This window comes from Ovis canadensis, chromosome 8 (genome assembly GCF_042477335.2).
Source record: "Ovis canadensis isolate MfBH-ARS-UI-01 breed Bighorn chromosome 8, ARS-UI_OviCan_v2, whole genome shotgun sequence".
Taxonomy (NCBI): domain Eukaryota; kingdom Metazoa; phylum Chordata; class Mammalia; order Artiodactyla; family Bovidae; genus Ovis; species Ovis canadensis.
This window is the reverse complement of record NC_091252.1, coordinates 84,286,201-84,309,193: the sequence shown is the minus strand read 5'-3', so window position 1 is coordinate 84,309,193 and position 22,993 is coordinate 84,286,201. Positions and strand designations below refer to the sequence as shown.

Genomic DNA, 22,993 nt, shown 5'->3' with positions numbered 1-22,993 from the left:
GGATGTCCAGTAGAATGAGCATCTTCCTTTTGGCTTCAGTCACATCTCAGAAGTGCTGCTTTCCATTGACTCATTGGTACGCTGGGCAACGACACTTAAGACACAAAGGACTGAGGGCATCTGCAGACCTGGACTTACATGTAATTCTGTTCTCTTTTGCTGGGGACACAGCATTTAGGGCAGAAAACCTTGGTCAGCCCCAGAGGGACTGTGATTCTTAGTCTCTTAGCATATGGGGGTGGAGGGTGGGACAAGGTTCATCCCAGAAGCAGCTCTTGGTTGTCAAGAGACGTCCTGTTTTCTTCTTAAGGCTTTCCAGCTGGGTTGACTTCAGGCCTGGGGAGGTCAAGTGATTTACTCAAACACCCAGTGGAATCAACCAGCTGGGACTTGAACTGGGGGATTTGCTGCTTTCCCTGGTCAGTCAACATTCTGCTTCCTGCTTTCTGCCTCTTCTCTGAACTGTACCCCGCAGCCAGCGGGCTGTGTCTGGTGCAGCCCATCCTCCCAGCTGTCCCCACTCAGGACTGGAAGAAGAGGCATGTTACAGGTCAAGTCTCAATGTTCTGGCAGTGCAGCATCAGGCAAATTGCTCCATGCCTGCTCAAAGCATACAGTGTCTGGCGAGAGTCAGAATGAAGATAGCTACACCCACACGCCAAGATTGGAAAAGGAAAAACTTAGCTCACACTTTTCCTTTGCGTGCTGATTTTTCTTCCCTTTCCTTTTTTCTCTCCTTTTTCTTTCTTTCTTTCTTTCTTTTTTTTTTTTTTTAAGGAGGGAATCCCCCTGTTTACAAGTTGAAATCCAAAATGCACAAGTGGTCAGTTCGCAATTCTGTGATCCACGAACATCTGTGGGCCTGGGTGCTCCCTGGGAATTGGCAGTGCCCGAGCTGTGAGCCAATCCTGCCCTAGCCAGAAAGGAATTCTTGGGTGAGTGTAACAGTCAGGGAGTGAGGAGGCCTGTGAGTGATCTGGGCCTCGTTGTCCTCTAGTTCAGGGGCATGTCTGCACTCAGCTTCAACTTGTTTTATGAGCCGCATTTGACTTTATTCTTTGACATGGGTCCACCTGAAACATCTTATAGGAAGCAGAATATGACTTTTCATTTTGCCCTTAAGAAAAATAAAACTATAATTTGAGATGGGCAAATGTGGTCCAATTCTGTTTATCCAGAAACAAGAACCACTGTGTCCTTTGAGTGGGCTTCCCAGGTGGCGCTAGGGGTAAAGAACCGCCTGCCAATGCCGGAGATGTAAGAGACTTGGGGGTTCGATCCCTGAGTCGGGAAGATTCCCTGGAAGAGAGCATGGGGACCCACTCCAGTACTCTTACCTGGAGAACCCCATGGACAGAGGACTTGGGTGGGCTGCGGTCCATGGGGTCGTAAAGAGTCAGACATGATGCAACTGAATTAGCACGCACAGCAGGTCCCTTGAGTAGACAGAAAGATTTCAAATATTTATTTTGACACCAGTCTCTGAGGACTGAAGTGTTTGGTAACCAACAGGGCCTCCATCTGGAGAAGAGGATCTTACAGCACCAACTCCTGGCAGAGCCACAGAGGGCACCTCCTGTGCTGACTTCAGGTGGCAGGTGGCATCGAGTGGGGCTAAATGTGCCTTATTTCTACTGATGCTAGGTCAGTGGATGGACTCTGGCGCTCTCACCGTTTTAGAGTTTTAGTTTGGTAGATACTCAAAAGTTAATCAAACTATTTAATATGAGTGGAAAAAGTTAGCCTGTGATGTGTTTACATCTTCCATCTGGATCTTGGTTTCCTCATCTGCAAAATGAGGAACCCCAAGACTGCTGGATCCTATTGCAGCTTGCGGGGGGCAGGGGGGTCTGTGATTTTTTAGGCTTGCGTCTCTCATCTGCTCTAACTTTTCTGCTGTAATCTGGGTGTTATGGGCTGAATGGTGTCCCCACGAAATTCGTATGTGGACCCCTAGTCCACAGTCCACCTCAGAATGTGATTAACATTTGGAGATAGGGTCTTTATAGAAGGGATCGAATTAAAAACAAGGTGGGCCTTTTCAGGGTGGGCCTTAATCCAGTAAGACTGGGGTCCTTATAAAAAGAGGATATTTGGATATAGACATGAAGGCACATGGAGTGAAGACCAACTGAAGACAGGGAATAGATGGCCACGTGTAAGCCAAGGAGCGAGACCTCAGAAGAAACCAATCCTGCCAACATCTTGAGCTCAGATTTCCAGCCTATAGAATTGTGAGAAAATAAATTTCTGTTGTTTAAGCCATTCTGTGGAACTCTGTTATGACAGCTCTAGCAAACGAATACACTGGTTTACACCACAGTGAGCTTTCTGAGCTGTGAAAGAAGTTCTGTGTGTGTGTGTGTGTGTGTCTTTTTTAAACAGATTCTTAACCCTGGTGTTAGCTTAAACATGCCTTTTCTTTTGCAGGATATTCAAAATTCTTTAAAAAATCATCTTCTTTGTTACCAGATGGAAGTAAGTTATTTTAGTAAAATAAATCTTTATTTTTTGCTTGAAGGGAGTTTCACCATTTTGACATGAATCTTTTTCCTGAATGGCTATGGATCATCATTTTGCCTTTTAAGAAATACTGCCATTACCTATAAAATTCATTTGAGGCCAAATAGCTCATTGGATAGGCCTGCAGGTAACAGCCCATTTATAAAGAACTTCAGACCACACAAGCAGCTCCAGAGTGGGACAGAATCTTAGTTTTGTTTAGTCCTTTTGCCTTTAAAGTGCACTCAAACAGCCCGTGACTGGGTTATAGACAAATTAAGTGATAAAGAAAGGTAACCACTTATCACTTTGCTGTTTACGACTCTCAGATTCTTACTTGAAGTAAGGCATGTTATATTTTACCCTAACAGATTTTGCTTTCATTTAGTACCAAGATTCTGGTTCTTTTCTTTTACAAAACAGTCACGTGGAGTCAGACTGGAGTGTCCAGTGTCTACAAAGCATGGAGATTCCCTGTCTCTCTGTAAGTCCCAGATAAACTTCTCAGGGAGAGCATTTCCGGATCAGAAGCTGCTCATCTCGGGACGTGAGAGCCACCCAGCTGTAGAGGCACTAAGCGTCTTGGGAAAGAGATCAGAGTACACACCAAACTACCTGAGATGGCAAGCCTTATCTTCCCATGTGACCACAGGCAGCAGCGTAGATCCCTCCGGTCAAGGCTGAGGTTTCCAACCAAGCACCCTGACACCCAACCAACCAGTACATGAAACAACACAAGCAGCAGTCGCTTAGTGTCATCTAATTACAGGGGCGTTTCCAGATTTTTAACAATGCATCTTTCCCCAAATCACATCTTAAGGAAGAAGCGTTGGCCCATTAAGCAGGCTGAGGGGGCAGTGAGAATCTGCAGGCACTTTTATTTCCAGCTGTCAACAGAATGGGAAAAAATGTCAACTTATTTATATTCATTTATTTACATGGGTAATGAATAAGTTAAGGAAGGAACACTTCATCTCAAACACAGATTGCTTTTATTTTAGTTAAGCTAATGTTTCAGTTCCATATATACTTTTGAATTTCCATCAATGTCAAATACCATTTTTTCTTTCTTCTTGAAAAAAAAACAAAAACAAAACCAAAACGATTTACAAGCACTTTTACGGCACTCAAGGAAAGTAGGCTGAAGGTTCATAATAATAATTTTCCTTTTAAAAAACATCCATCAGACCAAAATAAAATCATTTTAATTAACTCCTTCCTGAGTAACTAAAACCTTGGAATGTGCTGAAAGGTTATAATAAATAAGGCAGTCAAAGATCAACCAGCTTAAAATGTATTTTTTTAAATTAAACTATGTAAAATGTACAATATATTTCATGAAGTACAAACTGTGTTGGGCTCAGGGCCAAAGAAATGTTGTCGTGTGTGCCAAATAAACTGATGAAATGCCTTGACTTCTAGGGCCCAGAGGCTGTTTGTTGGGGCAAAATTACATCAAGTCCTGGTAAGTAAATCAGTCAGCCTCTGATGTTGCAGTGATCACCGCTGACAATAATTGCTTTTGAACACACAGGTAGAAGTGCTCATATGTACTTGCATTAAGAGGAGGCATTTTTTTAAAGATGACCAATTGTCCTGATGTTCTGACAACAGCAGAGAATACTCAGCGGACCTTATTTTCAGATAGTGGGATTGCACAGTGTGTAAACTAAGGATTGTTCTTTATAGGCGGTTTCAAAGAAGTGACTCACAATGTACCAGGCAACAGCTCTTGTTCTTAAGTTGACTGTGATAGCTGTTCTCTGGGTTGATTTTTAAAGTAAGCCTTAACAATAGGGCCCTGGTCTCTCTAAACAGGACAAAGGATATTTCCTCTTCTAAGCACATTTCCCTGCATCGCTTTCCTGCCCCAGTTCTCTGAGACAGAAAGGAGGCTCACAAGTGGCCAAATGCTGGACTCTATGCCTCTGTGGTCCCAGCCTTCACTGGACTCCTGCGGGGTGGAGCCTTCTCAATACATCTCATGATAAAGTAGCTTTAGTGCACACTTGACAGGTTCCAAATGACTTGCTTTATACCTTGGCTACTGTCCAATGTTAGTGAACGAAGAAAAAATTCTAGAGAGACTTGTTGGTTTCTGAAAAGTAGAAAATGTGTACCTTGTGTAAAGTCTGAGTCTTATTTACTGTGAAGTATTCCCGACTCACACTTTGCTAGTGCTCCTGAAGGGCTGGCTCTAGGGGAAAAACCTGAAGGGGACAAAATTTGCCCCTGGTATCCTGCCTGCCACCACCCACTGCACTGCTGCTTCTAGGCCGACTATGTATTATCTGCCCAGAAGTATACGTGTTTTTGGAAGGGGATGGTCACAGATGAAGACATTTCAAAATCCAAAGAAATAGACTGCTGATGATTGAACCAAGGCATCCGGAGAGGGGGCAGGTGATGGGAATGGGCTGGGGAGGAGATATTTTGGAGGAATGGGCCCAGCTTCTACTCAGATTACCTTGGGGGCAGACACTTACTCATGAAGCTGGCCAAGCAGTCTCTTATCTAGAAGCTCCTGCTTTTCTTACTGACCTCCTAGTAAGAGTTTCTCAGGAGGGAGGTGCTTCCATAATAAGTGGACTTCAGTTTGACTGCTGCTTGCACAGAACTCAGTATCACCTTCCACCCAAAACACGTACCTCTTAAGGGACCAGAAGGTGAAAGGTACCAGCTACTTGGGACCCTGCTGGCCAGGGGTGTGCCTGATAGATCATGCCCTGTGGTCAGGCTTAGAACTTAGGCCACAGGAGTCAAGTGTCAGAGCTACAGTCAGTTCCTGGATTTCTAGGTAAAACAATGCTGATGAGAGATGTTTCATACCAGGGAAAAAGGACACAGCCATGCCATTTTCCTAGACCACATGTCCTTCAGAGTCCATCTGTCTTGCCTATGCTCTTCCTTAAACAGCCAACAAATTCTTTTCCCGGCTATGCTAGTTTGAAGTCTGGCAGAATGGAGCTTGTGAACAGAATGTCTCAATGAAGCCTGCCACGCACTTTGACCTTGAGAGGTACTCAAGGCTCTGGACTGATCGAGGGTGTGGCAGAAGCCGATTTGCTCTTTCAGAGATAATACATGTGTTGCTCTCGGTGGAAGTGTCCCCCGAGATGGACCAGGGGCAGAATTCTTCCCGTGTGGGCAGAAATCACTTATCCAGGGACATCCTCCCTTTCTGATGTCCTTATCTGTCTTACCGTTTCCTCTTATAGCCTTCTAGAGTAGGCTTCCTGGGTCTCTGCAGTGGTTTTGTGTTTTTGCTGAAATATACAAGTCTGGACATTTTCAACCACCGAGGTAATACTTTTACAGGTGACAAATGATGAGTTACTGGGCTGTAGGCTCTATTTCTCCCTCTTCTCTCATTTATACTAGGGGAAGAAAAGCTTTTTTATGACAAGATGCCTTGTGATGGAGCTGTCTAATGTACCTGGGAAGGACCCAAGGAGCCAGAAAAACACAGAATAAAATTACAACAAATAAAACCCGCAAAACCGGGCATCTCCCAGTGACCCCAACCTGTGGGAACGTTTGTTCTTTTTAATGCTGTGAAGCATTAATTTCGTCCCTTAAGGATTTTTTTCTTCCCCCAACACACACACACACACACACACACACACACACACACACGCTTTCTGGAAAGGGAGATTAAGCCACTGGAGGCAACACAGCGCTGGCATCACCTCTTATAAATATCTTCGAGCCACTTCGCATCATCCTGTTCCTCGTCATCGATCGGCTCCTCGGTTTCCAGTGGGGTCGGGATGAAGAACTGGGGTCTCAACGGTGGGTGGCTGACGCGAGACTTGAGTCCGAACTTGCGCTTCAGCAGATGGAACTGCTCCTTGACGTAGTGGTAGAACTCGTACTCGTATCTCATTCGCTGGTAAAGAATCTGCACGGCCTCGGGAGAGGGGACGGTCTTCTTCACGGTCACAGTCATGTTCCCAAGTTTCCTATGCTCTGGAAAAGAAGCGGGGGTGCACATGAGCCACAGTCTGCAATGTCCCGGCTTAGAGAGGATGGTGGTGAGCTCCTGAGTTACTTGGTGCCCCTGGCAGCTCCCAAGGGGAGAGACTCAGCCAACATACTAGGACTAGAAGGGAAAAGTGGCTGCCCAGCAACGCTGGGAAAGGATTCGTCGTATTCCAGGTGTTACTGGAACACAAGGTGTTACTGGAACATCATCAACACAAGATGACTACACCTCAACCAGCTAACATCCCTTTCGTGAGATGTGAACTGATGGAACTCGGTCAGGATGCAGGGCTAACTGTAAGTGATACAGTCTTTTGAGCAGAAAGACCTACCGGCTTTTCATCTTTTATTTCCTGTTACTTTCAGAAGGAAGCACAGAAAAAGACTGTCTCACCACTTTCTAATCACCTTGGTTTTTTTAATTTGAAAATATGGACATCCCAGGGATCTTCCTGACCGAAGGATCAAACCCAGGTCTCCTGCATTGCAGGCAGATTCTTTACCAGCTCAGCTGCCAGGGAAAGGTCAGTTGTCTAAATGTCACCAGATTTTCAACATGTACACATGACAGGACTCATCAAAACCTGGTTTCTGTCCCCTCAGTGCTCCAGTCCAGTCAGATTGCTCTTGCTCCCTTGTTGATAACTCAGTGGCATCTTTCAGGCCTTCTAGGACTTCTTAGCATGACCTCACAGCACCAAAGGCCACACACGCCATCTTGGAGCTGCCCTCCTGTGGCGTCTGCAGGAGTGTTTCCCTGGTGGTCCTGGCCTCCTGATTGCTCCTTCAGTGCTCCAGGCCCCGGGCTCATCCCCTGTCTATCCCTTGCATGGTAGTGCTCCCAGGTCTCTGGTCCTGCCTCTTCCCTACTCCCTTCCTTCCTCTCTGACCGGTTTCATTCAGTCCTCCACCCTCTAGTTTTCATACCACTGGGCACAAAACCTAAAGTTTATATGAAACAGTTATAGCTTCGTAGTCCTTTTGTTTTCCACAGAGCTGCCAAATAATAGGAAGGAAAATGACATTACCAGGGGGTTATTTCATGGTCAGAAATAGGAGTGCTAAAAAAATAAATAAATAAAAAAGCAGGAGTGCTATTTTGTGGCAGGAGAAGCAGAGATTCAGATACAATCAACACTGACGGCAAATATCTATTATGGGTTTGGATTATGCCCACATGTATGCTATTTTATTTAATATTCCCAATCAGCCTGTGGGGTGTCGTGGCCCCTATCTTGCAGATGGGGAAATAGAAGCTCTTGAAAATTAAATGACTTGCCCAAGGTCATGGCTAGTGAGTAAGCGACAGAGCTGAATTGGAGCCCAGGTTTCTCATTTGTGATGAGGTTTCCCCTAAGTACTGGGCTGTAACCCATGCAGCTTTTGTGAGCCTGCAGAAAATTATCACCTTCATATGGAAAGACTAGAGGGCAGTTTGCCTTTTATGGTTAGCAGAGAATTTTTTAAATCACATTTCGAAGACATATGGTTAAGTGTCTTTCTCTACAATAATCAGCGCTATGGAAAAGTCATTCCAGTGCTAAGTGTTCTACATTTTTGTAAAATGCCAGACTTTCCCTCCAAACAAAACAAAGCTACGTGAACTATGGGATCAGCCTCTCTCCAGATTGCCGTAATAGCAGTACTAGAGGAAGTTGTTAGGAATTTTTGGAGACTGTTGTTATTTCAGCCAGAAAACAATCATGCTTTAAAAATCCATACTTATTAGCAGCATCCTTTGGGGAGTGAGGCAGCCCTCGTGAGGTGGGTATATACTGTCGAGCATGACCATCAAGAAGTGGAGAACTAACTCCATGTGGATCTTTTGAGAAGCACGACCCCAGAGATGACGTTGAGGCACTCACGTCTCATGGGTCCCCTGGCGAACATTTCAAAAGAAGACTCAAATACAGAGCAGCTTCCATTAAGGCAGGGGAGGCAAGCGGGCAGTCTGAGATCTGACTGGCGGGCTATGTGTTATTTGACCTGAGGGTAATTTTTTTTTAAAGAAATTGACTTAGTTGTTTTAAGATTTGGTCTATTTCACAAGGAAGTCTGGATTTCTGGCTTCTCTCAAAGTGAGGTGATATTCTTCTGGAGCTGAGCAGGGCTACCCCTCACTGCTGGAGGGCACAGCTCTCCATTTTGTCTCAGACTCTAAACGGCAGTTCATTCTTTTATGTTACCTGCCTGGCTGCTATAGAAATTTGAATTTTAGGCTTCTAATTAAAAGGTTTTGAATTCTGAGTTACAGAAACCTAGGAAGCAAGTGCTTTGTGTCCAAGTTAAGGCTCTAGTTTGAGTTCATTTGTGTGTCCCATCCCCATTTGCGTATTTATGTCACCCTTGCTCCTTACTTTCTGCATTTATGGAATGAGTTTTCCGTACCAGGCATAGGAGTTACCAGTAGTGAATGTGACTTTATCATCATTATCATCTTTAGGCATTTCTGAATGCTTTTTCAGTGCAAGGACTGTTAAGTTATCTAGCATGCATTTAATCTTTCCAAAGTGAGGCAGGCTCTCTTATTATCACCATTTTACAGATGTGACATTGGAATTTGGTACCTTGGCTCAAGGTCACACAGCTGGTAAGCGGAGAAGCCACAAGTTGGGTCTGAGACAGTCTGACTACTGAGCCTAAACTCTTAACCCTTCACGTTTCTTATGGTTCGACGGAGCTCACAGTACAAGCTCGTGGGCCTGCTCACCATGGGGGCAGACAGGGCATTTCCCTCCGGTTGGATTCATGGCATCAATGTGTCCTCACCTTGGTCAGAACCCCCTAGTAGAGGGACCAAGCCCAGTGAGCGTGTCTTAAGTACTCCACGTGGGTTGGGTCTTTTTTTTTTTTTAAGAAGCAATCTTTTTCAAGTGCAGTGACTTTGGTTTTGTTTTTTAAGTTTTTATTAAAAATTTTTTTGGCCGTGCCATGCAGTATGCAGGATCTTAGTTTCCCGGGCCAGGGATTGAACTTTCGTCCCCTGCAATGGAATCGTAGAGTCTTCACCACTGGACCACCAGGGAAGTCCTCAGTTGGCTCTTTCATAACTACTATAACTATTCGATCATATAGATCTGCTATGTGGGCCAGCCGAAATGTATAGGGTACATCTCTGCGTGTGTGTGTGTATGTTTCCAAAAGATGGAAAACTTTTAGGAGGGCTCTGAGCCACCTTGAAACTTCAAAAAGAAATTTCCCCTGGATTTGCTGTCTTCCACCAGTTCCACCTAGCTGCTCTTCTAATGGAGCCTATTATGCTGAGAAAGTCTGGAGAAGGGTGGTACCCCCTCTGTCCTTGTACTTTCACAGCTCAGCACCTGGGGAAACAGTGCCCTCCACTCATGCTTGTGGAGTGAAGGAAAAGAAACCAACAGAAGGAAGAGGGTGTAGTCAGACCTGAAGAAGGCTTGGCTGTGTCTGTGAGGTGCAGACACAGCCAAGTGGAGACAAAGGCAGTATCTGAGCGTGCTTCATAGAAAACCCTCAAGAGACCCATGCATGCTGGGTCTACCCTCGCATCTGGGACGTTTCTGCTCCCACTGGAGTCTATAAATTCCAGTGCTTAGCTTTGTGGTTCAGTTGCCTTTTGGGAATGACACTGCTGGCTATGTCATGTTTTTCTGCCTCTGTCCTTTAATTAATAAATACATTTTGGCAAAGGAAAGCTGTGGTTTCAGGAGGCTTTTAATTTTTTTTTTTTCACTTTTCTTATTTACCTTGAGGGATTGGCCAAAGAAGACCTATTAAATCATAATAATTGCTGAAAATTTCCTCAAAGTTAGGCACTGGCTTTGAGCTGTGAAATGATCCTAAGGGCAAATAAACAAGCAAACAGAAAACAACTTCTGATCTCTTTATTTGAACAGCAAAAGAAGGATGGTTTTTTTCCTTACAGACATGCCCAAAGTCAGCCATAGAGTCAGGACTATGTGAGGACAAACTCTTCCAGGCTCCCAAGTTCTGGCTTCTCATTGAGAAGTGGCTCGGAATGGGGACCCCTTTCTACACCGCCAACCCCCAATAACAGAAAATTCTGCAGTTGATCATCCAATGCTGGCAGAGACAAAAAACCCCAGACTATACAATAATGTCGGTTGGAAGACTGCTGAGTTGGGTCAGCTTTCTGCATTATTAAAGCTTTATAAAAAGTGGCATAAACAGCTCAATAACCAGCCTTCCCCTGAATTTTTTCCCCAACCCATCAAAATAGCATCCCTTCATTTGCATAGAGCTCTGTGGATTAGCATGTTTTCGCTATCCTCACAACAACCCATTTAACCTGAAGACGCAAGAGGTCACAGGACTGGTTCAAGGTTGCCTGAGTGACTGTCCTGAAACTAGAAATCAAGCTTTCTGACTCCCAGTCTAGCACCTTTTTGCTTCATCACTGGCTGTTAATTTCCAAATTGAGTGGAAATCTATAACCACCCACTTCTCCTTGCCCTGTGTGTATTCTGGCATTAAGGACATCGGTTGAAAAGAAGGGCTTGAGTGTTCTAAGTCACGGGGAACGCTTTGGTAAGTCTGGGAGGATCTGGTGAAAAACCTGCAAGCCAGCAAAAATGTTTTCAGACTGAAAGAGACTGTGTCTTTTTCATTTTTAGATCCCCAGTGCCCAGCTCCACGCCTGGCACATAACGACCCTCAATAAAGGTTTGTTGATTTGAAACCTGTATGTTAAATCCATCTGTAAGACTGGATTAACGCGAAGGGCAACTTTTGGTGTTGACTGTACATATGTTTTTTTTGTGTTTTTTTTTGCTAAATTCTTTCCTTAGTGGAAGGTCCTGCCTGCGCAAACTTTCCATGTCTAGAAATCAAATTTCTCTAGGGTAGGCTGATAGGGGAGGTTAGGCTCACAGGTCCTTCAGGAAAGGCAGCATTATTTGCTTTTCTGAGCCACTCCATTGGAGAGCACTGTGTTATAGTGGCAGACCATTTCATTGTTGGTTTCAGTTACTAAGTCATGTCCAACTCTGTGACACCATGTACTGCAGCACGCCAGGCTTTTTCTGTCCTTCACTATCTCCCAGAGTTTGCTCAGATACGTGGATATCCAGGAGATCAAACCAGCCAATCCTAAAGGAAATCAACCCTGAATATCATTGGACAGACTGATGCTGAAGCTCCAATACTTTGGCCACCTGATGTGAAGAAAGACTGAAGACAGGAATCTCTTCTCAGAGAATGACAGAGGATGAGATGGTTGGATGTCACCTCGAGATTGAAGGCAGGAGAAAGGGATGACAGAGGATGAGATGATTGGACGGTATCACCAACTCAGTGGACATGAATCTGAGCAAACTCCAGGAGATAGTGAAGGACAGGGAAGCCTGGTGTGCTGCAGTCCATGGGGTTGAAAGAGTCAGATACGACTTAGTGATGGAATAAGAAATGTTACAATAAGGGACTTTTACTACAAACATTAATACCTATGCAAAAACATATAATACACACCATGACCTCGTGGCTAATGAGTTTATGTCACATGTATTGTTTACAGTCATTCATTAAAAAAATCTAAACACTGTTGGGGCAATAAAACATCTTTGTGACCTAATTTTTCTATACTAATGTTGTTCAATTACTTAATTTGTCATCATTTGGGGTACTTTTTAATTGCTAGTTCTCCAACAGCAAAAGAAAATGTTTCATTTAGAAGGAAAACATTCATTCAGATCACATGCACTTGACCCAAGTGCAAAGGGCTTGCTGTGAACATAATTTAAACTGTGGCTCTTTGGCTGGTCTTACACGCTCCCTGGGGGAAGAACTTCAGACTAGCCCATTAGGAGTATCCTCAGGGAAAGGACTGCAGAGGGCAACTTTAACAATGACCTTGGAAAGGCTCCATTCAGCACCAAGTGCTCCTATCTGCATAGGATACCTGCCAGTCGAAGGCAAGCAAGCTAGGTTTCCTCATTGTTCTCCTAGGGCAGTGCCAAGCAAACACTGAGAACTTGTTTCTATGTGTGTGTGTGTGTTAGTTGCTCAGTCATGTTTGACTCTGTGTGACCCCATGGACTGTAGCCCACCAGGCTCCTCTGTCCATGGAATTCTCCAGGCAAGAATACTGGAGTGGGTAGCCATTCTCTTCTCCAGGAACTCTTCCCAACACAGAGGTAGAACCCAGGTCTTCTGCACTGGCAGGTGGATTCTTTACCATATGAGCCACTAGGAAAACCCTTAACTTTTTAAAATGTAATGCTAAATATCATTTACCAGCAACCTGTCTGTATGCAAGAACAGTGACTAACTATGCATCCAACAGGGCCACAAGCTGAGGTCATCCATGGATATTACTTTACTGCCTATGATGTAGATTTTTGCAAAAGCAGTGGCTCTTTCTAGCTTTGCCATACTGACATTATATTTGGACTGGTTCATAATCTTCAGAACTCTTAAAAGTCCCTCTAACGTAAATAACAAGGAAATCACAGACCTGCCCCATGAAGTCTCCCTCCCTACCCCTCTTCATCTGTCAAACAAGCATAATGGAAAAACGATGTCGCCCTGGCTCTGGGCCAAAATAAACAATCTGGAAATACTGTGTAAACCCAGCTGCCGCACCAGAGGACAGAGGCCTTGCTTTATGACCTCCAAGATGGTTCACCATATGCAAAATAACAAAACCTCACCCCAGACTTGCCATCTTTTCTGATCCTGGGCTGGTTCTGGCATCCCCTCCCTTGACTGCAGTAAATACACACCTACCAAAGCCCCCTCACCCCAACAATCTGAGTTTGTCTGAACCTGGTCCAGCAGAGATGATGGGCAAAAGTAATGAATACCAATTGAATAACAACCAGATGTGGGGCCACATTTTACTACTGGGAGGGAAAAAGCATTATCGAAAGACAGGCATCAATTCTTCAGCTTCAGGGGAGCTGAGAGGTGATCCACCAAGAAGCCCTGCTCTTTTAAAAAGTGAACTGAGGTTTACACATCTCAGGTCAGAGTACATCCAGACATTTCCAGTGCCCAAGGGAAGAGGTATACTTTTCTGGGTGGCAGGTGTGATGAAAGTCAAGGTCAGGTGGAGTGGGGCTGGGGCATTAACCAGCATGAGGGAGTGCTGCCAAGCCCCACGCCCTGCTGGCTGCTCCCAAAACCAGGTGAACATGATGCTCACCACAGATAGAGTAAACTCATTTCCTGAATTACACAGGGAGGCCACACAGTTCAAACACAGGCGGCTCCCCTGCAGCTGCCTGCACCGGAAATGAATGTGTCTCACCGTGGCTCGCAGCAGTGTGTTGGCTGAAACGGCCACGTTTGATTTGCCACTGGGATGATGGATGGCATGTTAAGACCAGCTTCTCGGAGGTAAGGCAATTAGGGGAGAAAAGAACAAAAAGCGCTTCATGGCTGACTAGGAGCCTGGGGTTGGTAAAATCAACAGAGGGATTTTTTTTTTTTTTTGGCAATCTTCTTTCCAGATCTGGAAATACCAATAATTAAAAAATAAATTGAGCTCACTTTGAATTTCAAGAACACCTTGATTCTATGTAGCCAAGTGAAAGTTACACGATTTACTTCTTTTTCTTTTTAATGGCTGAAAGTGCTGGGCTCCCTTAATGGATGAGATAAAAGATTCTTTTTTTTTTTTCTCCTGGTCACAGCTTGCAGCATGTGGGATCTTAGCTCCCCAGCTAGGGATGGAACCCAAGCCCCCTGCTTGGGAACTTGGAGTCTTAACCACTGGACCACCTTGGAAGTCCCAAGACTTGTTATAATGTCTCTGATTTGCTTTGAGTTTTGGAAGCAAAAGCAATTGGCTTGTGGGTCACGAGGGCCCACTGAGAGGAGAGCAGGCAAGCAGCTCTGGAAGGAAGCATGCGTTTCTAGAGATATTGTTCAGGCAGTGTCCTAACCCCATGGACTCCTGAGGTGAGAGGGGCTCCCAGGTTCTTGGTCTGGGGAAGCCAATTCGACAACACTTACCCTCAGTTGCTGGGGGTGTGTGGTGGAGGATTTTCTTGCCTGGCCTCTGTTTGCTCATTCATCACCTCTGCATTAAGTATCTACTAAGCAAGGGATTGGGGGCAGGAGGAGAAGGGGATGACCGAGGATGGGATGGCTGGATGGCATCACTGACTCGATGGACATGAGTTTGGGTGAACTCCGGGAGTCGGTGATGGACAGGGAGGCCTGGCGTGCTGCAATTCATGGGGTCGCAAAGAGTCGGACGCAACTGAGCGACTGAACTAAACTGACTGAACTGAAGCACAAAAAATGAGTCCAGAAAATAAGAACCGCTAAAAGCTGAAACCACAGGGTCTCAGGTAGAGGAGGAAAAGTAAACAATAAAGAGAGAAACAAGTGTATAATTCACCCAACAACTTCCCAAGAGATCTGAGAATCCTCGCTTGACTGCAGGCCCGGAAGGGCTCAGTCAGAGGGGAGCATCAGAGGAGAGATGAGACGTGGGGCACCACTGAGGGGTGGGCACTGAGGGCTACCTTTGAGTCCTTCTGTGTGACCAAGTGAGCACCTGGCTGCACAATGCAATTATTTCCAATTAGCACCCCAGCTGATTCTGATGGTGTCCAACCCCACTCAGATCCCAAAGCTTAGAATGAAATGCCTCAGGGCTGGAAGAGACATCCCTGCTCTCCTGTTCACACACTCATGAGCTCCGAGTAATGGGGGTGAGGGGCTTCCCGGTGCCCACCGGGTCAGCTGGCCCAGTTTCCCAGTCTCTCTTGCTGCCCTTGTTCACAGGGTGGAGGGCATTTGTTCTTTTCTCCCCAGCTTTGGCCTCATGACCCAGATCATAAAAAAGCTGCTATATTTCTTTGAAAGGATATCCCACCCAATTAGACATGCATGCTTTCCCCAACACAGCATTTTGCCATTAAAATACTGGCTTGAGTGTGAGAATGGCAACAACAGAAGGATTTATTTTCACTGCAACAATTGAACTGAACATTTCTGTTTGAAAATCCATTTCTGAAAAAAAATTATTGGAAGACTTACTGTGGCAATATGAAGAAAATGTTAGAAATAGACTTTCTGTTTGAAACCTTTATTGAGAAATGCATTTTTGTTACCTTTTCTACTTTATCTGGATCAATATTGTGGAAGCCCTTACCAATGACCGATGAGGGCAGCTTAATCAAATGGATTTATCTGAACAAAATGGATAAAGAGAAACACTGACCCAGTAGTTCTGTCCGGATGTCTTGACATCTGACAATCTCATAAATTCTGCTTTTACTTTATATGCAAGCTTCTCTCTCTCTTCCTCACAGTCTGTATATTGTTAGCAGGCTTAGGCTACTTGTCTTCTACACACACACACACACTCACACACACATGCTCCTCTCATTTGCCAGGGAAGAGGCCCTCCCCTGCAAACACATTGCTTCATCTAAGTCTAGCTCTGAAGGTATTAAAGACAATTGCTGACACACACAGTTACTCTGACATACTACAGACGGTGACACACCCACAGGATACTTCTTTGTGTCATTTTTCTATTTCTCTGTTATTTTCTTCTCTAGGGTTTCATGTAGATCAAGCTACTTATCGGCTTATGTATAGGATCAAAATAAAGTCCTTGTGCAGTTTATAAGCCTTTAGCTTTAAATATCAATTTTGGGAAAAGTCTTTTACAGCTTAAAAATTCATTTTTCTACTTATGATGTACATAGTATATACAAACCATATGTATACATACTAACATATATATACATACACACATATGCAAATATATAGATTTTGGAAAAAGATTAAGTAGATAAAGTGATTTTATATCATCACATTTATTGTAGTAATATATATCCTTCTAGTCTTTTTCTTATTTATGTATATGAGTTGTAAAATAGATCTCTGCTATACTGCTTATTTAGTTTTACAGTCTTTTAAACTTAACAGTGTTCTTGGCCTGGAGAATCCCAGGGACAGGGAGCCTGATGGGCTGCTGTCTATGGGGTCGCACAGAGTCGGACACGACTGAAGCGACTTAGCAGCAGCAGCAGCAGCAAACTTAACCGATGACAAGGATTCACCCACAGTATTAATTATTCCAAGTCATATTTTGCAATATACATATATATGTATATGTATATATTTTGCTATATATATATATATATATATATATATATATATATGTATATGTATATATTTTGGCTGCACTGCATGGCTTTGAAGGATCTTAGTTCCCCGACCAGGGATTGAACTTGAGCTTTTAGCACTGAAAGCGCTGAGTCCTAACTACTGACATCCAGGGAATTCCCTGCAATGTGTTTTTATGTGCTCCATTTTATGGATGCTGTATAGGTCATGTGCTAGTTTGCTATAGTTACATAACTGAGTTGTTTTACAGTTTCTGTGACTGAATAATATGACATAAACATCCATGTTCATAAGTGATCATGTGCCTTTTTGCATGTCTCCCTAAAACAAAGGGTAGCTTTAGATATTGAGTAGTGAATCTTCTTCTGAGAGCTGATAAGGTCTTCAATTCTGACAGCTCTTTTGTCAACGACCCTGAAATTTGTGTAATGTAGTTTTCCTAAATTTTAAGACATTTTCTTTAACTTTACACAGTGTCAACCCAACTATAACTTAACTAAAGACCTAAAATGCATAGGACTTTTTGAAGATCGTGTACCTAGTATCTGTGACAATAGAAAGTCCTTAAGCATAGCATTTAACATGGGAGTGCTATGGTTTAGTGCACAAAAATTCTTAGTAAATTTTACCATATGACGAGTAGTTCCTCACTCTTGGACTCTATAAACTAGATATTCAGAATCTAGCTTTTGCTTTATCATTAATTCTAGATAAATTTTCTCAGCACAATATGGTCTAATTCATTCTCATTGTTGTTTTAGAGTTATATTTATCACAGTGATCAGTCTTGATGAGTGAACTTTCTTTTTTTTTTTTGATGAGTGAACTTAAGGTGAGTCCCAAGAACAAGCCACTTGGATGTTCTCTCTGGAATGTTAAACATGGTGAGATTTTGATAAACCCTTGAAGGGCTTTGAATGAAGTAGCTGTTACATGGAAGACAAGCATGTCGATAAGCGAGATATTTAACCTCTTGCTCAGGCACTAAAAAGTTAGGTTAATAAGAGGTGCTACTCAAAATAACCATATCCAAGTCAGGAAAGCCTGAAGTGAAGTTCCAAGGATGCCGTTAATTCCACTGAGAGAATTTACAATGTTACTTTAAAATTACTTTATCTGGGTAACTGATAGCACACTGGTAGTACCAGGTCTTAGGAGGATGTGAATTAACAGGTTTGTCTCCTCCTCTTGAGGTCAGATTTTCGACTGCATGCTCCGTAAGACAGTATGAATATCTAAAAGGCCCAAATGGCTTTGCAGATGAAATTGCCACTGTCCATTTGTATGGAGGAGATCCATTCGTTTACTTAAGCAAGGTCTGAAATTGACATGCTAATACCAGAAGGTATAAGACCACCTTCAGGGAAAATGCCTGGGTACCATGGCTATTACTTTGAAGAACAATGGTAAATATTTGCTGTGAACATTTAAATACTGTAAGAATGTTAAAGAGGTTAAAATTTACAAATGTAATCTGAGAATAAAACAATACATTTCTCACTATCTTTTTGAAAGGTTTGATTGTGACAGAAACTTGTCTTTGTAACTAGAACTTGCCTATGAAAGATGATTGTTGTTTTTCAGTCGCTAAGTCGTGTCTAACTCTTTGCGACCTCATGGGCTGCAGCACGCCAGACTCCTCTGTCCTCCAATATCTCCCAGAGTTTGCTCAAATTTATGCCCATTGCGTTGGTGATGCTGTCTAACCATCCCATCCTCTGCCACTCCCTTCTCCTTTTGCCTTCAATCTTTCCCAGCATCAGGCTCTTTTCCAATGAGTCGATTTGAAAGATGGTGGGCTACAGTCGCTGCAAGTTTCCAAGAGAAGATATTTAAATGATTAATTGCTTTTGGGGCAGAAGCTGCTATTAGAAACGGATAGTGGGGAGAAGCGTATCTATTGAGGTAGAATAGAAATGTGAACGTCTTCTGATGAGAAAAATTAAGTTCTTTCATTCTTCTGACATATGAAGGAGAAGAGGGGGAACAACAGGCGTTGACAGTTAATGGCTTATAAACGAAGATGGTCAGTGGGGATGTAAACTTCCTGGCTAATGGCTGTGAGAAGCTGCAGAAACCTGTATGTTCAGCAGAAGGGAGAGAGAGGACAAGCTGCCGGTTTGGATGTCACATGAGCCTGAAATTGTGTGGTTGAGCTCCAGATTTCCTCTTTGGTAAGACGGGAGGCAAGGGGAGAACTAAAAAGAATCCCAGTAACTCAGCTGGTAAAGAACCTGCCTGCCAGTACAGGAGATGTAAGAGACGCAGGTTCGATCCCTGGGTTGGGAAGATCCCCGGGAGGAGGAAATGACAACCCACTCCAGTATTCTTGCCTGGAAAATTCCATGGGCAGAGGAACCTGGCGGGCTACAGTCCATGGGGTTGCAAAGAGTTGGACACGACAGAGCAGACATGCATGCAATGCTGGAGAGACCGTGCTGGTGCATTAGAAGCAGCCAAGAAAGGGATGCTAATGTTTCCAAAAAATGTTCATAGGTATCATTAAGTTCTGTCAGTCCTGGTTCACTTCAGAAACTGTTTAGAGACAGGTGAAGTGGGAGACAGGAAAAAAGAATAATTTGAATGACATGTAAGACATGGAAAAAATATCTATTCAAAGGATGGAAAATCAAAGATGTTTGAAGGAGAAAAATCAACAAACGGAAAAGCTGTAACCCATTACATTTTAGTTTTCTTGGGGCATGAAATGAAGTTTCATGATGTTCTAAAAACAACAAACGAACGGCATAAAATTGAATAAATGAATTAGCATTGAATCCATACTATATATTTTTTTTACCTCATTTTGATATAATAATAGAAATTGGTTAGTTATGTCATGGTCCTCTTCTTAAATCATACCCAGAGAAACATTTTAAAAATTTCAAATGGTTTCTACATTCTAGCAAAACCAGCCATAAGACAGGCTGGTTCATTTATGACTTTCCAGTAACCTTTCACTTTAATGGCTTTTACCAAATGATTTATTTACTTGGTCCGAGCTGAGGTAACCTCCTGGCTGCACTGCTTGCAGCCCTCACAGCTCAGAGTCTAAGGTCCTGAGTTTCTTCATTAAGATGTCTTGTGAGTTTCTGTGGAGGCTGAGGGTTCTCATGAAGAGACACTAGGAGTCCCCGGTTCAGTTTTAAAATGTCCTGCTTTCCCTCACCTTTCTCTTTGGAGAAGAGAAGAAAATCACTGACACTTTCTGACCCATCAAATGTTATAAAGTAGCAAAGTTTCTGTACCTTTGCAAAAGGCTGAGCATTTCAAGTCTTTGCAAGTTCCATCGTTCTGATTCACATTTCTCTTGTCTTTACTGCCTTACTCCCTTTACATTACTAGATAAATCTACTAAAATTCATCTAAAATAGCAGGTTTTAAAAATAAAACCTGTATGGTCTCATTAGCTTTTCCATTAAGCACTGGGGTCACTTTTGGCCCCAGTAGCATCTGGCATTGCAAGAGACTATAAAGACAGTGCTAGTATGTCTATAACCTACTTTAGCTATGAGCTCATGGAGATGATGGGGTTGAAGACCAACATCGTAGAACATGCTAACAAGAGTTAGCATGTACTCCATAAAAACTGCACCATTTCTACCAAAAAAAGGATTCTAATTTAATAATACTACTTAACTCAATCATCAGTTTTTAGGTTTTACTTGAGATAAGAAATGAAGAAGAAAAGCTGAAGAATTGATGCTTTTGATCTGTGGTATTGCAGAAGACTCTTGAGAGTCCCTTGGACTGCAAGGAGAGCCAACCAGTCCATCTTAAAGGAAATCAGTCCTGAATATTCACTGGAAGGACTGATGCTGAAGCTGAAACTCCAATACTTTGGCTATCTGATGTGAAGAACTGACCCCTTGGAAAAAACCCTGATGCTGGGAAAGATTGAAGGCAGGAGAAGAAGGGGACAACAGAGGATGAGATGGTTGGATGGCATCACTGACTCTATGGACATGAATTTGGGCAAGTTCTGCGTGTTGGTGATGGACAGGGAAGCCTGGTGTGCTGCAGTCCATGGAGTCGCAAAGAGTCGGACACCACTGAGTGACTGAACTAAACTGAACTGAAGAAATGAAGGCTTGGTTTGCTGGAAATGAAGTTGAGGGAAAGAGCTTTGGTTCTTCTTCGGATAGATTTAATCTCACTCTTCTTTTCTGAGTGTTGCAGAACCCTCTGGACCATAAGAACTTCTCTTTCTCCCCTTCTTTTTTTATCCCACCAAGTCCAAAGCAGCAGGAGGTGGAGAGCCACTGGGCATGATGGAATGGGGTGGTATTTGTGCAGGGAGTCACTCCTGCCCCCAAGTTTCGCTGGTGCTCTGGCAGGAGTGATAGGTAGTGGCATACGATCCACCGTTCTCTCTCTCTCTCTCAAGTCCCCAGCAGTGATCATGGCCAGGCTCAGTCCAATGATCCTCACAACCTGTGCTTCTGGTCACCGTGCCTGACGGTCCAAAACTGGCCCTAGACACAAGCTTCAATTCTAGCAATTTTGGGCTGAAAGGACAGTACCCTGAGGATCACTGAAGGCTTTTAGACCCTCATGACCTCTGTGCATTCCCTGAGATACGCAGATCTGATTCTTTGAGAAGTTAATGGTTGCAACTGAGCACATAATTCTTTATATCTACTTAGAATGTTTATGAGGGAATCAGTTTCTAGTTCCATATAACACCACTGATGGCATCACTGACTCAATGGACATGAGTTTGAGCAAACTCTGGGAGATAGTGAAGGACAGGGAAGCCTGGTGTGAGGCAGTCTATGGGCTGGCAAAGAGTCTGGCACGACTGAGCAACTGAACAATAACAACACCGTTAGCTCATCCCCTGGTTAGATAGATATATGAGTGACTAATTTTTCCTAATGTATGATAAATACATTGACATACACTGTCAAATAGTTGAAAACAGTTGACACTCGACCTTGCGCCTTATGGCAGCAGGTGGTGAATAAGGTCATTTTCATAACTGTCACGGAAATCCCTACTCCACATACAGGATAGGTCTTTAGACATAAAAATGAACACAGCAAATAGTAAAAAATGCCACAATTTTAAATGAATGAAATATGACCCTGAATATTGGCATGGAATGTTTTTAAGCTTATTGATATTCATAGCCTTTAATCATATCATGCCAGTGATCTTCCTAAGTAACAAAGGGCTTTGTAAAAATATTTGACAGCCAATAATTTTTTAACAGGCTAACAAAATCAAATTAATATTATTAAATTGACTTAGGAAAAAGAACAAAGCTGAAGGCATAACCCTCCCAGTCTTCAAAACAGTGTGGTATTGGCACAGAAACAGACATATGGATCAACAGAACAGAATAGTGAGCCCAGAAATGAACCTACATACTAATGGTCAAGTAACCTTCAACAAAGTAGGCGAGACTATACAATGGAGAAAAGGCAGTCTCTTCAGCAAGTAGTGCTGGGAAAGCCGGAGAGCTGCATGTAAATCAATGAAGTTAGAACACACCTTCTCACTATACACAAAAATAAATTCTAAATGGCTCAAAGACTTAAACATAAGACAGAACACCATAAAACTCCTAGAAGAGAACATAGGCAAAACATTCTCTGACATAAATCATAGCGATGTTTTCTTAGGTTAGGATCCCAAGGCAAAAGAAATAGAAGCAGAAATAAACAAATAGGACCCAATCAAACTTATACACTTTTGCACAGCAAAGGAAGCCATAAACAAAATGAAAAGACAATTTATGGACTGGGAGAAAATATTTGCAAATGGTGCAGCAGACAAGGAAGGGCTTAATTTAAAAAAAATATGCAAACAGCTCAATATTAAGAAAATCAATAACCCCAATCAAAAAATGGGCCGAAGACTGAAATAGACATTTCTCCAAAGAAGACAGATGGCCAATAGATACATGAAGAAATATTAACATTGTTAGTTATTAGAGAAATGCAACTCAAAACCACAATGAGGTATCACCACCTCACACTGGTCAGAATGGCCATCATTAAAAAGTCCATAAGCAAAAACGAAAAAAAAAAGTCTATAAGCAATAAATGCTGGAGAAGGTGTGGAGAAAAGGGAACCTTCGTACACTGTTGGTGGGAATGTAGATTGGTACAGGCACTATGGAAAACACGACAGAGGTTCTTTAAAAAAGCCAAAGTTACCATATGATCCAACAATCCCACTCCTGGACATATACCCAGAGAAAACTCCAATTAGAAAAGATACGTGCACCCCAGTGTTCATAGCAGCACTATTTATAATAGCCATGACATGAAAGCAGCCTAAATTTCCACTGACATATGACAGATGAGCGGGTAAAGAAAACCTGGTGTATACATACAATGGGATACTACTCAGTCATAAGAAGAATGAAATAATGCTGTTTGTAGCAATATGGATGGACCTAGAGATTATCTATTGA

The 22,993-nt window shown here is 43.1% G+C and overlaps 1 protein-coding gene across 2 annotated transcripts in view; it reads right to left on the bottom strand.

The window, feature by feature from the left end:
* Nucleotides 1-3,477: 3,477 nt before the first annotated feature.
* The window catches only part of UST (uronyl 2-sulfotransferase), a 314,807-nt gene continuing 295,291 nt past the window's right edge, over nt 3,478-22,993 (bottom strand). The window contains exons 8-9 of one of the 2 annotated variants that reach the window (XM_069598666.1): nt 6,192-6,471; nt 3,478-4,600 (exon numbers count right to left, since the gene is read on the bottom strand). In XM_069598666.1, the coding sequence (XP_069454767.1) occupies nt 4,501-4,600; nt 6,192-6,471 (380 nt within the window). In that variant the 3' untranslated portion in view covers nt 3,478-4,500. Of the gene's footprint in view, nt 6,472-22,993 lie in introns of both variants that reach the window. The other variant, XM_069598665.1, reaches the window with a different exon arrangement.